The sequence below is a fragment of the Euleptes europaea genome, chromosome 1 (assembly GCF_029931775.1).
Source record: "Euleptes europaea isolate rEulEur1 chromosome 1, rEulEur1.hap1, whole genome shotgun sequence".
NCBI classification, from domain to species: domain Eukaryota; kingdom Metazoa; phylum Chordata; class Lepidosauria; order Squamata; family Sphaerodactylidae; genus Euleptes; species Euleptes europaea.
In genome coordinates, this window is record NC_079312.1 from 114,655,976 (window position 1) to 114,669,792 (window position 13,817).

Consider the following 13,817-nt stretch of genomic DNA (forward strand, 5'->3'; position numbering starts at 1 on the left):
CTCCCGAGCTCACTCCTTGTTCCAATGCACAGTCGCCAGCCTCCACCGTTCAAGAACCCGTCCAAAGCAAACATTCCTGAACCCCCCTCCTGGGGCCTCCCATTCTCTCTACTACAGCCCACCTCAGTCCCTCACCTGCCTAGAAATGCTTCCCTTCCCACCCTCTCGGCCCCTTCTACAGCATCTCCCCTCCCCCAAGCCCGCTGGTCTCAGGGCAACCTTCCCAGACAGGCCCTTGTCATCCCAGCAGGGGGGCACTTCCCCCTCGAACCTCCCCGCAAACCCTCCCTTACTAGGCCGCGGCCGGGCTGGACTGATCTCCAAGTTGAGGTCGATGCGCCTGCGGGCCTCCCTGTTCTCCTGTTTCAGCTTGGCCTCCAAGCGGGATAGTTTCTGCTCCAACGAGGACGCCGCCATCTTCCCCCGCCCCCCTCCCCCTTGGAGCCGCTGACGCCGCCGCGCAGCCAGAATACACAAACAGCAGAATGCGCACGCGCTGCATGAACCGTCCAGGCCACCGTATTTCCTCCGTTGCTCCCTCCCCCGTCCCGTTTGCCCAATACTTGTTTTGCCTCGCAGCTTCTCCTCACGCATGCGCAGAGTTCTGCAACGTTGGTCTCCCCTGCCTCTATGCCGCAACTATCCATTACTACTAGACTGGCGATCCAGCAGTACGCATGCGTGCCCCTACTAACACTTGATAGGTGAGAAGGTGGGGGCGTGGCCGGGGTTAACAGAGACTGGAACTGAAATACTCGGTAGCGGGTGAGCCCCCCTCAAGAGTAAATAAGCTTGCTTGCTTGGGGACCCGTCCAAAACGAATCCGTATCCGCGAGCACCGTTTATCCTACAACCGTCCGTAGCTGAGGAGCTTTCTCTTCTGCCACGGCTCCCGTTTGCCTCTCTCTTTTCCCGTTTGCACCTGGAATTTTCAGAGCGGTATTTGGGGAACTGTTTTTCTCTATAGGAAAAGCATATCTAGAGCCCCATGGTGCAGAGTGGTAAGCTGCAATCAAAAACTCTCCTCAGGACCTGAGTTCGATCCCGACAGAAGACAGTTTCAGGTAGCCGGCTCAAGGTTGACTCAGCCTCCCATCCTTCCGAGGTCGGTAAAATGAGCACCCAGCTTGCTGGGGGTAAAGTGCAGACGACTGGGGAAGGCACTGGCAAACCACCCCGTAAACATATGCCATTTATGCATGGGAGGTGTTGCCTTGGATTTGCCGCTCTCTAGATGCACATTTTCCCCATCCGAATTCTCAGAATGCTGCATGGGGGGTTAAGGTTGAGTTTTGAACATCTGGATGAGGAAAATGTGCATCTAGAGCGCGTCAGATCCAAGGCGAAACCACCCATGCATAAGTGGCCATAGAATTCTAAATAGATCGTGATCTTGTGGATTATTGTACACACACACACAAAATAAAGGACTCTGAACTTGTAGCTTTCTTTTAACTGAACAAACGTTTACTTATTATAGGGAGGGTAAACATGGGAGACATAATAAAGCTGTCATGTGACTTATAGTTTGAGGAATATGTCCTCTTTCATAGCCAGTCTGTATCAACCACTTAATACGGCAGTTTAACTGCAGCCCCTCAGAACGCAGCAGAATGTCAGATGACCAACTGATCAAATAACACTATGTGCTGCAGCACTGTTCCCTGAGATCATGCAAATAAATAAATACATTTAACTAGCATTCCTGATCCAGACAAAACTCGTCCAATTCCCAACACATTTGGATGAGGAAAATGTGCATCTAGAGCGTCAAATCCAAGGCAAAACCACCCATGCATAAATGGCCATAGTCTGCCTAGGAAACGTCAGGATGTGGCGTCACCCCATGGGTCAGTAATGAACCTTTTTCCATAAAGAGCTGAAATTTAGTTGTGCCAGGTATGTATACCTGGTGTGTGTGTGTGTGTGTGTGCCTGAACTGCGCAGGAGGGTGGGGGTGGAAAAGAAGTGGGAGTGTTTATTCTCGAGTCATAGCATCTGAACATTCAACCACTGCCCGAAAAGAAAACCCTACTTTTTAAACCCTTTTTACAGTTAAAACTGGACAAGCTATTCCTTGACGTACGCTCTTCCCTCACTTAAGCGTAGAAACACAGAGTTGGCAGGGGCCTCCAAGGTCATCTAGTCCAACCACCTATGCTATGCAGGAAACACAACTGCCCTCAGTGACCCCCAGAGGAAGGCAGAAAATCTCCCGGATTCCTGGGCTAGTCTGGCCTGGAGGGAAAAAAATTATTGACCCCAAAGTGGCGATCGGCATTACCCAGGGCATGTTATTCCCCATTCTCTGGATAACTGTCCCTCCATTCTGTTTTAGAGTAATTTTGTGATTGAGTAACCACGTTCAGACATCCAAGCTACACGCATAGCCAAAGAAGCCGCTTGTCAGAGGCCCCAACCCCCCTCTTTAGCATCAATCAAGCAGGCATATACACAGACATTCCAAAGGCTGGAATGTTCCCTCTCACATAAGGAGGAACAGCCTCCCTCCCACCTATTCCTCCTGTTCTGATACTTTCGTGTCTCCGTGTAAGGGAGCAATAGAGTCCCATTGTCTATTGTAGAAATGCTCACACAGGCGGGGTAGAAACTATGACGCTGCAGTGACAAGCTATATCGGATGTGATTGGAATGTCAATATATAACCTCTTGTATTGACACCCCCCCCCCGTGTGACCAGAGTGCAGAGCTTATCGACTGTATTCTGGTTCACCCGGTTCTGACTTCCTTGGCCAATAAAGAAAACCGTGAAGCTCAATCCAGCCTCCTGCCTCATTGATCCATTGGACTCTATGTTAATGGGGGATCACCATCACATCAGTAGCCTCACTGGATTGTATTGCACTGAGTGCAAATTGCTGCTAAATTAAAAGGTAAGGTGTCCTGAATGCCACTCCATCACTTGGTGGAGCTTATTTAATAATTTAAAGTTTAAATACCTAGCTTTAAATTAACCATTTATGCAGGGTCGATTTTGATGCTTGCTCAAAGCTGCTTTTTTAAAATCCGCCCTTTAAAATGACTGTTCACAGTCCCGAAGCAAGAGGAGAAAGTCAAACAAATTCCACCCCCCCCCACTCGCCTACTCCTTCATTTGCATAGCCATTAGCAATGGTTATTTGCATAGCTAAGCCTCGGCTGTGGTTTTTCATGGTTCCTTCAGTAAATTCTTCGATGCAGGGGTGGAGCAAATACAAAAGGTCACGTTAAAGGATAGCTTAAGAAATACGAAGTGGGTACCTTTAAGCGTGAAGAAATCAAAAAAATATGCAGGGCCCTTCAGCCTAGAACTCGCTGCTAATTACCAAGCATAAACGGCCTCAATCTCTGTGTAAAAGTCATTACAGAACAGTACACTTTCTCCTCTTGGTTCTGCATTTTCTCTCCTATGCCTCTCAGGCAAGACAGCCTTAATTTCACACTATAGTGCTAATAACGTTTCATTAACTCCCTGCTATTCTTCTAAGAATTCAGAGATGTATATACAGATTTCAAAAAAAACCCAACTAACCCTACTATCCATGTACTGGTCAATTCCAGATCTTCTTACCTTCTAAAATTACTTGGTGCTTTCCAATATCAGCAGAGCGTTTTCACACATTTGACCTGATTCTCAGAGCACAAAGCTGCCACAGCTGACAGATGGAGAGAAGGGTGGCAGGAGACCCACCCTCCCACGCCTGCTGGGATTTCTCTACAGCCTGAAGCTATTTATTCCTTCTCCTTAACCCCCACCCCCCAGCTCTGCTGCTTGTAGGGGAAAATGGCCACTTTGGCAATTGGACTCTATGACATTGAAGTCCCTCCCCTCTTCAAACCCTGCCCTCCTGAGGATCCACCCCAAAAACCTCTCCTGGTAGCAAAGAGGGACCTGGCAACCCTAGTTTAATCCCTTTGTGGAACTATCTGTGCTTATGGCCCTCACTACATCAATTGGCAGTGAATTCTAAAATGTAATTACTCATTGAGTAAAGAAATGCTTCCTTATGTCTTGAACCTATTGCTCATCAACTTCAATAAGTCCCCCCCAAGTTCTAGTATTATGAGAGAAAGAGAAAAAGCTCTCTCTATCCACTTTCTCCTTCTATGCATAATTTTATAAACTTCTAGCATTTCCCTTAGTTGCCATTTTTCTTTTTCTTTTTTTTAATGTTAATACTTAAATTTTATTATTCCATCACACAACAGATACACATAACCATACATTAACAAAAGATAACGGGGAAAATGGACAAAACCTCATGGGTAACAAACCAACCAACCCCTGGTATGGGTGAGTACCCATTTAAAAAACATACAACTTTCACCAACGTTACACTGGGCAGGTGAAGCTATTTAACTTTGCGCCAGCTATTTTATTCCTACATGTGCATCATTTTTCAAATATTTCATTTGCTTTTTGAAAGTGGATCATTTAGATGTGTTTCCAGTACCTAAAACGGGATTTCCCAGTACAGTTACCTAAAACCCAAAGATGAAAGTGCAAAGTTTTTAACTTAAAATGGAAATGTTTGCTTGGAGAAAATGTTATAACTTTTATACCTTTTTATTTGTAAATTGCTTGTGTATTTACCTGAAAATGGGGCAAGAAAAGTGTGCCCAACTTAATTTATTTGTTAATATCTCAGTTAAACCATAGTCATACTCCCAGCCCTCTAGCTAAAGTCTGAATCAGGACCCTATGGTTAAATTAGTTTCTGTGCTATACACAAAATGGCACTCTTTTATAGCTAAGGCTGCAAACTCTGTGTTGAAAAATTCTGGGAGATTTGGGGGGTTGAGGAAAGGAGGAACCTCAGCAGGGTATAATGCCATAGAGTCCACCCTCCAAAGCAGCCATTTTCTCCACAGGAACTGACCTCTGTAGTCTGGAAATCAGTTGTAATTCTAGGAGATCTCCTAGCTTCATCTGAAGGTTGGCAACCCTACTTATAGCTCATGTGATCTGCAGATAAGTCTCTGAAGATACATGATAAAGATGGATGTGTCTCAGTTACTCTGTCTCATAGCGAGAGAAGCTAAGGCTTTACAGCCCAGCTGAGATCAGAAAGAATGTTCTTCATGTGGGATGGTTGTGTGTATAACACAGTGTTTTCAGCATCTAGTCTACTCATCTTCAGTAGAGTGCGCAGGCCTTTTTTTCAAAGGGGGAGGAGGACCTGTTGGTTTTCCTTTGTCCTGGACAGATGAATCGAAGTCTTGATTACTGATGGAACAGCAATCTAACAATTGCCCTTAGCAACGAGAGATTTCCTCCAATCAATCAAGGATCTGTGGAGTGAGCTGTAGGTACTGTTGTCTTGGTTGCAGAACCACAGAGACACTTTAGCTGTCCAGCTGGCAGAGGGATGAAGTATAGGAAATTATGACTAAGATATGGATGCTGTAATTTCCTTAGGGTGAACAAGGCACTGAACAGGAATTGCATCTTGCTGTGAGATAAAAGAGGACCTGAGATACTATACACAACCTGGATTAGAAGATTAGCTAATTGTCTTCTCAAGACTCACAGTGTTAGAAATTATGTGACTTCATTTTGATCTGAGACTGCTGATTCTAAAAGCATCAAGAATCTTGTCTAAGCTGCTAAAGAGTACTGTTTGTGCATGATCTCTGTGACTTTCATCTTGCAGGTAGTTGCCAGAGAGATTCAGCTAGCGTTAGTAATGTTAGAAAATGTGATGTGGAACACACTAAACTTTTTCTGAAGGCATCACAGGTTAATAGGCTCCACCTTGGCCAATGAGCATGGATAAGGGTGTTGCTCAGTTAGAGCTCTTGTATCGCTGGCAGCTTCCATCTTGGGATTTTTTCAAGCTTTGGCGCCTCTACTTCCAGCAGCTGCTCTCTTACCATAGAGGTGCCACTATGCATGCTTCTGCAGCTTATGGTCAAGGCTAAGATTCAGCAAGCCACTCTCACTTATAGCAGAGAGAAAGATAGTAAACCGCCATGAATACAGTTGGTCACACTGATCAGCCATGTGCAGCAAGAAAGCAAAGTCATTGTACACATCTGGAATGTTATGAATGCCTCTTTTCTCTTGCACTTGCTTGAAAGAATACTTCTGCAGTGGCTGCCACATTAGCCACAAAAGCGGGTAAACCCCCACCACACCATAGAGGATGACCAAGAACAGGTAAGTAGCCATCAGCTTTTGCAGGATGAAAGCCAAGCTGTGGGTGCAGAGAAAAGTAGAGTAGCCAGTGAGGTTTTCTGTGTCCGGCCAGCAAATATGCTTGAACGAGATGGCACCTACAAAGATGGAGGTGTAGCCCAGCACAGTTAGGATCTTTGCAACTTTGAAAATTGTCTGTCCTGTATAGACCATGTAAATCAAGTTGGCACCTTCAGTGTGTGTCCTAAATCTGCAGATCTTTTCAAAGAGTGCACGTGCCTGCTCCCTCTCCTTCCAGTCTAGAATAGGAGAGGATGAAGGAGAAACAAATTCTTCTTGACACATTCCAATATCAAAGGGTTTGGACAGGCCAAGGAATTGCTGGCAGGCCATTTCCGAGAGAGCCTTAGTGGTCCAAGGTGACTCAAAGCATTTCTTGAGGATGGACAAGAAGTGTTCGACCTTCGACGAGGTCTTGGGATACCTAAACCAGAAGTTACTGCTTGCCATTAAGAGCAGTGAGTTGACAAGTGCCAAGTAAGGAAAATACTTGGTGAACCAAGGCAAAGCTTTCTGATAGCAGATATGGCTAACATACAGATACTGCTGGTAGTCAAGGTTGATCGAACGGCCGCTGTTTACGACAGAAAATTCATCACTGGTGGCATGCTCTGTAGTTCCAGGGGTGGTCAGAGCTGTTATGGTTTCATTGAGCTTGTTATTCAGCGGCAAGCAGGTCATCTGATCAACAGATACTAGCAGAGTGCCCGAGAGAAGAGAGACCATCAACATCAGTAGCACGAAAAAGTCCATCAGGACATCCCACCAAGGCTTTAGAGTCTGGAACCGGACATGGCTGTCATTGAGGAAAGTCACTTCGGTCAGGGTAAACATAGCTAAGAAAAAAATAGAGAACAGGAGTTCAGTAAAGTTACTGGCTGTTGCACAGAAGCATGGCGAACCTAATGGAATAATAGGTGGCTCCACCTTTGAGTTTGGATTTTGTTCAGAGAGAGAGGTTTGCAGCAAATTAAAAAAACTATTCTGAAACATTGTTCAGTCATAGGTTGAGCTGTTACTAGAAGGGCAATTTTTGTCAGCTTTCTAGCTACCAGTGGATGCAGGTGCCATCCCTTTCAGGGAAGCGGTTGAGAGAAATTGATGAAGAGGAACAGGAGAGATTCACTCTGTTATAATCAAATGCTCATTCAGGAGGTGTGACTGTTGGTTGTCCAAAAGAAAACCTGCCCCACCTGTTTTGGGAGAACAAGTATCATTTTCCAGCTTTTGTTGTCATGGAATGAGACAGAAGAATATGTTTATTCACTGGGCTGCACTGTTCTATTTATTTGGACTGGGTTGTCATGGAATCTAATGAAAATCATGCAGGGTGTATAGAATGTATTGTATTCTTATAGGTCGTTTAATTATTTCTCAGAAATTAGTTTTGTGGCACATTAAGTTTCCTTATAATTTTCTGTAACAATTCCAGTCAGGCATTTCTCCGTCTCACTCTCCTAATGCACTGTTAGTGTCCTTGGAAAATGTATTCAGCGAGCATAAACTAGCTCTGATAACTGTTGTAGTAATTTTCATGAACAGCTGTTTGACATCATAGATTCCAGGAAAAGAACACTGATTCTGAAACGGGCAACTTGCTTTTAACTTTTATTTAACTTCTTTACTTTACTTTTGTAACATAATTCTTTAGTATGTTGAGAAATAAATGTCCTGCAGGATGGAAGAGCTTAGAATCATGGTTTTTCACTCACTCACTCTCTACAAACTGTCAGCACCATGTGACATACAAACTGGACCTGGATTCAGTGAGGGTGGTTTTCCTGTACATGCCTTAGTAAGAGACAAAATAATTTGGATTAACTCTTAGATTCAATTTAAGTAGAGTAGAAGACTCATGTATTGTCATCTACTCATAATAGCTTTTACACATGCCAGTGTGATTTGTGTATCTTTGATTCTCATATCTTTTTCCCCCTCACATTTAGTTAGACTATTTTAAAAGTTTTTAACCAGAATGATTGAATGATTATTGGTTGGGAACTCAAGATTCTCATACAGTGTCTTAAATAAATAAACTTCTGACATCCCCTCAAAGTCACAAGCCTGGGCCCTGAAAGTAGTGGGTGGAGATCTCCCACTATTACAACTGATCTCCAGGTGCCAGAGGCCAGTTCACCTGGAGAAAATGGCCGCTTTGAAAGGTGGACTCTATGGCATTATACTCCATTGAAGTCCCTCCCCTCCCCAAACCCCACCTTCCTCAGGCTCCACCCCCAAAATATCCTGGTATTTTCCAACCTGGAACTGGCAACCCTAATTGCAGAGTACAGGTCTTACCCAGCTATATAAGTAGAGACATGCTTTTCTTCCTTGTTTGCCGTCTTGCCCACAGGTTGGATCTGGCACTACAGTCATCCCTTTTGCCAGAAAGCAGAAATAGAAGAAAACACTTTCCTCAGCCAAGTAACACTGCTGTTTGCTAATGCATCGATCTGCTTTGCCTGGTAGCGAAAGGTAACTGCTTTGGGACAAAAGTGACAGAACTGCTTAGCTGTTGAGGAAATTGCTTCCCCCCTCCCCCCGGGCTTTACCCTATTCTTAAATATTAATTAGAAGGAAGGGCCGTACTGATACACAACTCTGTTTCAATGAGATTGTACGGCCTCGACCTAATATGTGCTCCAGACCAGCTTCTCTCACCAACCTTTGTTCCCCCCCCCCCATCTGACATCATGCTCTAGCTCTCATTCCTCACCTGCAGATGTCTGATATCCTTTTGGGGGGGGGGGTAGTCTCTCTGTTCTGCTGTCGTCAGTCTATAAGGATCCTTCTCTCTCAGGCCGTTTCTCCCTCGGTTGCGCTTTGAGTCTGCTCACAACTCTTACTATAGTTCTCAAAGCAAGTTGCTTTATCCCATCTCCATGGCAGCCGCATGCTGGGGGAAAGGATTGGAGTTAAAAACAAGGCTAGTTGCCAAAGACGCTATGGTCATTTCCTTTCAGAATGGTCAGTGCCAATTGCAATTTGCTCCCCCATTTTAATTGCCTCTTCCATCATGTACATAGGCTATATATGAAGATAGAAAGGGAAGGGATTGACCAACATCAATAAACAAATGACTCACAGAGCTATTATTAACACATTCATTTTACTTTTTAATCTCCAAAGGGCTCAGGCAACATACATAGTTCCCTACCGACCCACCCCAATTTTATGGCTTTATTTGTTTGTTTTTTAAATGTCTTGATTGCTTTATAATTAAACTCTAAAACTGGTCATAACAACAGTAATAAAAACATCATAAAAACAAATCATTGTAAAATCACAACCAGCAGCATAAAAAAATTAACAGAAAAATTCAATCTAAATTTTACTCTCCAATGTGAGATATCAAGTGCCCAGCAAAAACAACAACAACAAAACACGCTCTACCTGCTCCAGGAAGGAGACAAGCAAGGGGCACAGCTGAACATCTCAGGGGAATGAGCTCCACAGAGCTTAGGGTTGCCAACCTCCAGGTGGCTGCTGGAGATCTGCTATTACAACTGATCTCCAGCCAATAGAGATACGTTCCCCTGGAGAAAATGGCCATTTTGGCAATTGGAATCTATGGCATTGAAGTCCCTCCTTCCCCAAACCCCACCCTCCTCAGGCTCTGCCCCCAAAACCTCCCACCGGTGGCAAAGAGGGACCTGGCAACCCTAACAGAGCTGGACAACCACTGTCGAGGCTTCGCTCCTAGCAGGTGTTAATTTTGCACCCACTTAAGGTAGAATCTTGAGCAAGGCTTCATTTATAAAAAACAAAACAACCCCCCCCCCAAAAAAAAACCCAGGAGGGTTTATATAGAAGAAAAAATATTCTCAGGTGCCTCAGTCCATTCTGTTTAGGCACTGTGAACGGTAATTGGAAACATTTATATTGACAGTGTAATTACCAGATCAAAGGTGTAATTATGTTCCCTCCTGATTATACCCGTCAGGAAATTGGCAGCAACATTTTGCCCAGCTGAGGTTTCCAGACAGTTTTCAAAGGCAGCCTCGTGTGGAGCGCATTACACTAATCCAGCCTAGAAGCCACCAAGGCATGAAGGATAGTGGTGGTATCAGTACTGTTCAATTGGCCTAAACTGGTAAAAGATGATTCCAGTCACAACTGCTATCTGGGGTTGCAGAAGCAAAGCCAGTTCAAAAAAGAATATATGTATTGCGAGCAGTATCTTTCAAGAAGATTGCAATCCCATCTAAAATAGCACTTTTCCCCTGCTAACTGATCCTTTGGCAGTGCAGTCCTAAATGAATATACTTACTCCCAGTAATATGTGTGCTTAAGATTGCAGTGTAAGCCTATTAATTTCCATGGATTTCAACTGGAGTAACTCTGCATAGGATTGCTCAGTCCCTTATAGATATAACTTCTGTTTTGTCTCGGGACTGAGTTGTGGTTTATTCACCATCATCCAAGCCTAGGGTTGCCAACTGCCAGGTAGTAGCAGGAGATGTCCTGCTAATTCTACTGATCTCCAGCCGATAGAGTCAGTTCACCTGGAGAAAAATGGTCGCTTTGGCAATTGAACTCTATGGCATTGAAGTCCCTCCCCTCCCCAAACCCCGCCCTCCTCAGGCTCCACCCCAAAAATCTTCCGCCGGTGGCAAAGAGGGACCTGGCAACCGTATCCAAGCCATTGCTGACCCTGGACACTTCTTCACAACAATGACGGTTTCATCAGGTTCTGATGAAAAAGACACACAGAGGTCACCATTCCTCCTGATCACTTCTCCTTAGGGTTGCCAGGTCCCTCTTTGCCACTAGCGGGAGGCTTTTGGGGCGGAGCCTGGGTCCAGGCAGAAACACTCCTGCCCCTCTTCTGGTGGAGGGTATTAACCACACTGTGTGTGACTGTGAGCTCCTAGCTGTCCATTTCTAATGTGCAAGGTTTCCCCCCTCTTTAGATCAGTTTTGGGTTTGTGTCCTGACCTTTCTGAGGTATGGTCAAAGAATACATATAAGAACATAAGAAAGGCCCTGCTGGATCAGACCAAGGCCCATCAAGTCCAGCAGTCTGTTCACACAGAGGCTAACCAGGTGCCTCTAGGAAGCCCACAAACAAGACAACTGCTGCAGCAGCATCCTGCCTGTGTTCCAAAGCACCTAATATAATAGGCATGCTCCTCTGATACTAGAGAGAATAGGTATGCATCATGACTAGTATCCATTTTGACTAATAGCCATGGATAGCCCTATCCTCCATGAACATGCCCACTCCCCTCTTAAAGCCTTCCAAGTTGGCTTCTTAGGTTGTCATCTTCTTAGGCCAGGGGTCGGCAAACTCATTAGTCAAAAGAGCCAAATATCAACAGTACGATGATTGAGATTTCTTTTGAGAGCCAAATTTCTTAAACTTAAACTATATAGGTAGGTACACTGTTTATTAACTTAATAAACTTTAATTAAAGTTTTAAGTCTTAATTAAACTATAGGTACACTGAATAAAACTTGATATCATACTTAATAGTGATCTTATTTATTGATAAAAATTTAATTGTAAGTCCCTGCCATTTCCCCCTCCCCGTCCGGAGTCCTTGTCTGGAGGCCTGGTCTACCGCCATAAAAGCCTATTGGTAGACCTGGCCTCCAGCTGAGTCCCATTGGGAGGCCAGGTCTACCCACTGGCTTTCTTGGCAGTAGACCTGGCCTCCGGAGGCCCATAGAAGCCAATTGGTAGACCTGGCCTCTGAAGGGGGACTTTTCCCCCTCCTCGGAGTCCAGGTCTACTGCCAAGACATGACCTCCCAATGGGACTCAGCCAGAGGCCAGGTCTACCAAAGGAAGCCCGCCCCGCCCAACAGCTGATAGGCAGGGGGGCAGGAACCGCCGAGCCGCCCGCCCAGCAATCGCGTGGCTAGAGGGGAGGGGAGCCTTTAGCCTCCCAACCATTGAGGGCAAGGGAAAGGGGGACCCGGCCATTCTCCACGGTGTGTGTGGGGGGGAGACAGCGCACCCACTCGCCCCCCCTCTCTCTCTCTCAGGAGCGCCGGCTCCGCAGCCCAGCTGCCGGCGTGAGCGGGCACAAGAGCAGGGGCTCCGAACCAAGTTTGGAGAGCCGCGCTCAACGGGCCAAAGAGCCGCATGCGGCTCTGGAGCCGCAGTTTTGAGACCCCTGTCTTAGGCCAGCCGCTCAATTATTTAACAATTAATTTAAAAAAATCTTTGTACTTGTTACATTTTTTACATTATTTGCAACAAACTATCTAAAACCAAACCGCTCAATGTCACTTATCCCCAACAACTTGTCTGGACACACACAAATGGGCACCGCTGGTTGTGGCCCAAAACCTACATGCTATGGAAAGCAACACTTCCACATTTTCTAACCCATTTATTTAATTTTTAAGATGGCGATAGCTGAAGATTGAATCTCAGCTATGCATAGACAGAGACTTCACTGAGGTTTGAACAGTTGTGCTACACTTTAAAATCTTTGCCTATTGTAATATCCATATCCCACCTCAAACAAATGATTTGGTTTTTATTACTGAATTTTTCTTTGACCTTCTCATATAGTGCCCACCACTAGGTGGCAATAAGATGCAACACGTTAGGTATCCAAATGGACCTTGCCATGAAATAGTACCGTTCTTTCTGCTACTTATTCATCATGCCTTTTACCCAAGGAAGTATCATAGATGACTCTCCTCTCCCCACTTTGTCCAGAAAAATAGGGACTGGCCCAAGCTTACCTAGGGAGCTTCATGACAGAATGGGTGTTTTGACATACCCAATCTGACACTCTAACCCAGGGGTGTCAAACTAATTTGTTACGAGGGTTGGATATGACATAAATGGCACTTGGTTGGGCCGGGCCATGCCTCGCCAGCCCAGATTGGGACTGGGGGAGGGGCTGCCTCGGCTGTCTCATGGGCCAGATAAGCGCTCTCAAGGGGCCGGATCCGGCCTGCGGGCCATATGTTTGACACCACTGCTCTAACCCCTACACCATATGAACTCTCCACTATGTTTGAGGGGGACATAAGGACAAGAGGAACGCACGTTAGCTGCCCACTTTTCTCTGTGACATAAATCCCCATCCACCCAGTACTGGAAGAACCACCCACTGGGACAAAAGATCCAATCAATTCCATATATCTCCACTTCCCCACATAGAGGTCAATGTCTGATCCTTTTATTCCATTGCCAGTGGCAAATGGAGCCCCACACAGTAGATACTTGCTACTATCATTCAACACTGTAGCACAATCCCTTAATTTCATCTGGGATAGATTCCAGATCTGCTGCCAGTCTCTTATCGGTCACAGGCATTTCTTTGTATTTGGATATTATCATAAACTGTGTCCTCGTCAAGCACCTTTGAAATAAAATGGTTTCTATCCTACTCTCTTCACCAAAGGCACTCATGAAAAAAAAATTGCTCATAACTATTTTAGAGCCTGGGCAGCAACGTCGTTAAAGCATCAGTCTTTTAATCTGAAGGCCCGAAGTTCAAGACTCTGCCAGGTATCTTCTCTCTTCCCAGGCAGACGCACACATAGGGTTGCCAGGTCCTTCTTCACCACTGGCGGGAGGTTTTTGGGGCAGAGCCTGAGGGGGGCGGGGTTTGGGGAGGGACTTCAATGCCATAGAGTCCGATTGCCAAAGT

The 13,817-nt window shown here is 45.4% G+C and overlaps 1 protein-coding gene and 1 pseudogene across 2 annotated transcripts in view; both read right to left on the minus strand.

Annotated features, from left to right (window-relative positions):
- The window catches only part of MAP2K7 (mitogen-activated protein kinase kinase 7), a 49,298-nt gene extending 48,848 nt beyond the window's left edge, over window positions 1-450 (minus strand). The window contains exon 1 of one of the 2 annotated variants that reach the window (XM_056859647.1): window positions 294-450. In XM_056859647.1, coding sequence (XP_056715625.1) covers window positions 294-417 — 124 coding nt within the window. In that variant the 5' untranslated portion in view covers window positions 418-450. The remainder of the gene's footprint in view (window positions 1-293) is intronic. The other variant, XM_056859639.1, reaches the window with a different exon arrangement.
- A 5,340-nt stretch (window positions 451-5,790) lies between these two features.
- Window positions 5,791-7,033, minus strand: LOC130476152 (volume-regulated anion channel subunit LRRC8D-like; annotated as a pseudogene).
- Window positions 7,034-13,817: the final 6,784 nt, after the last annotated feature.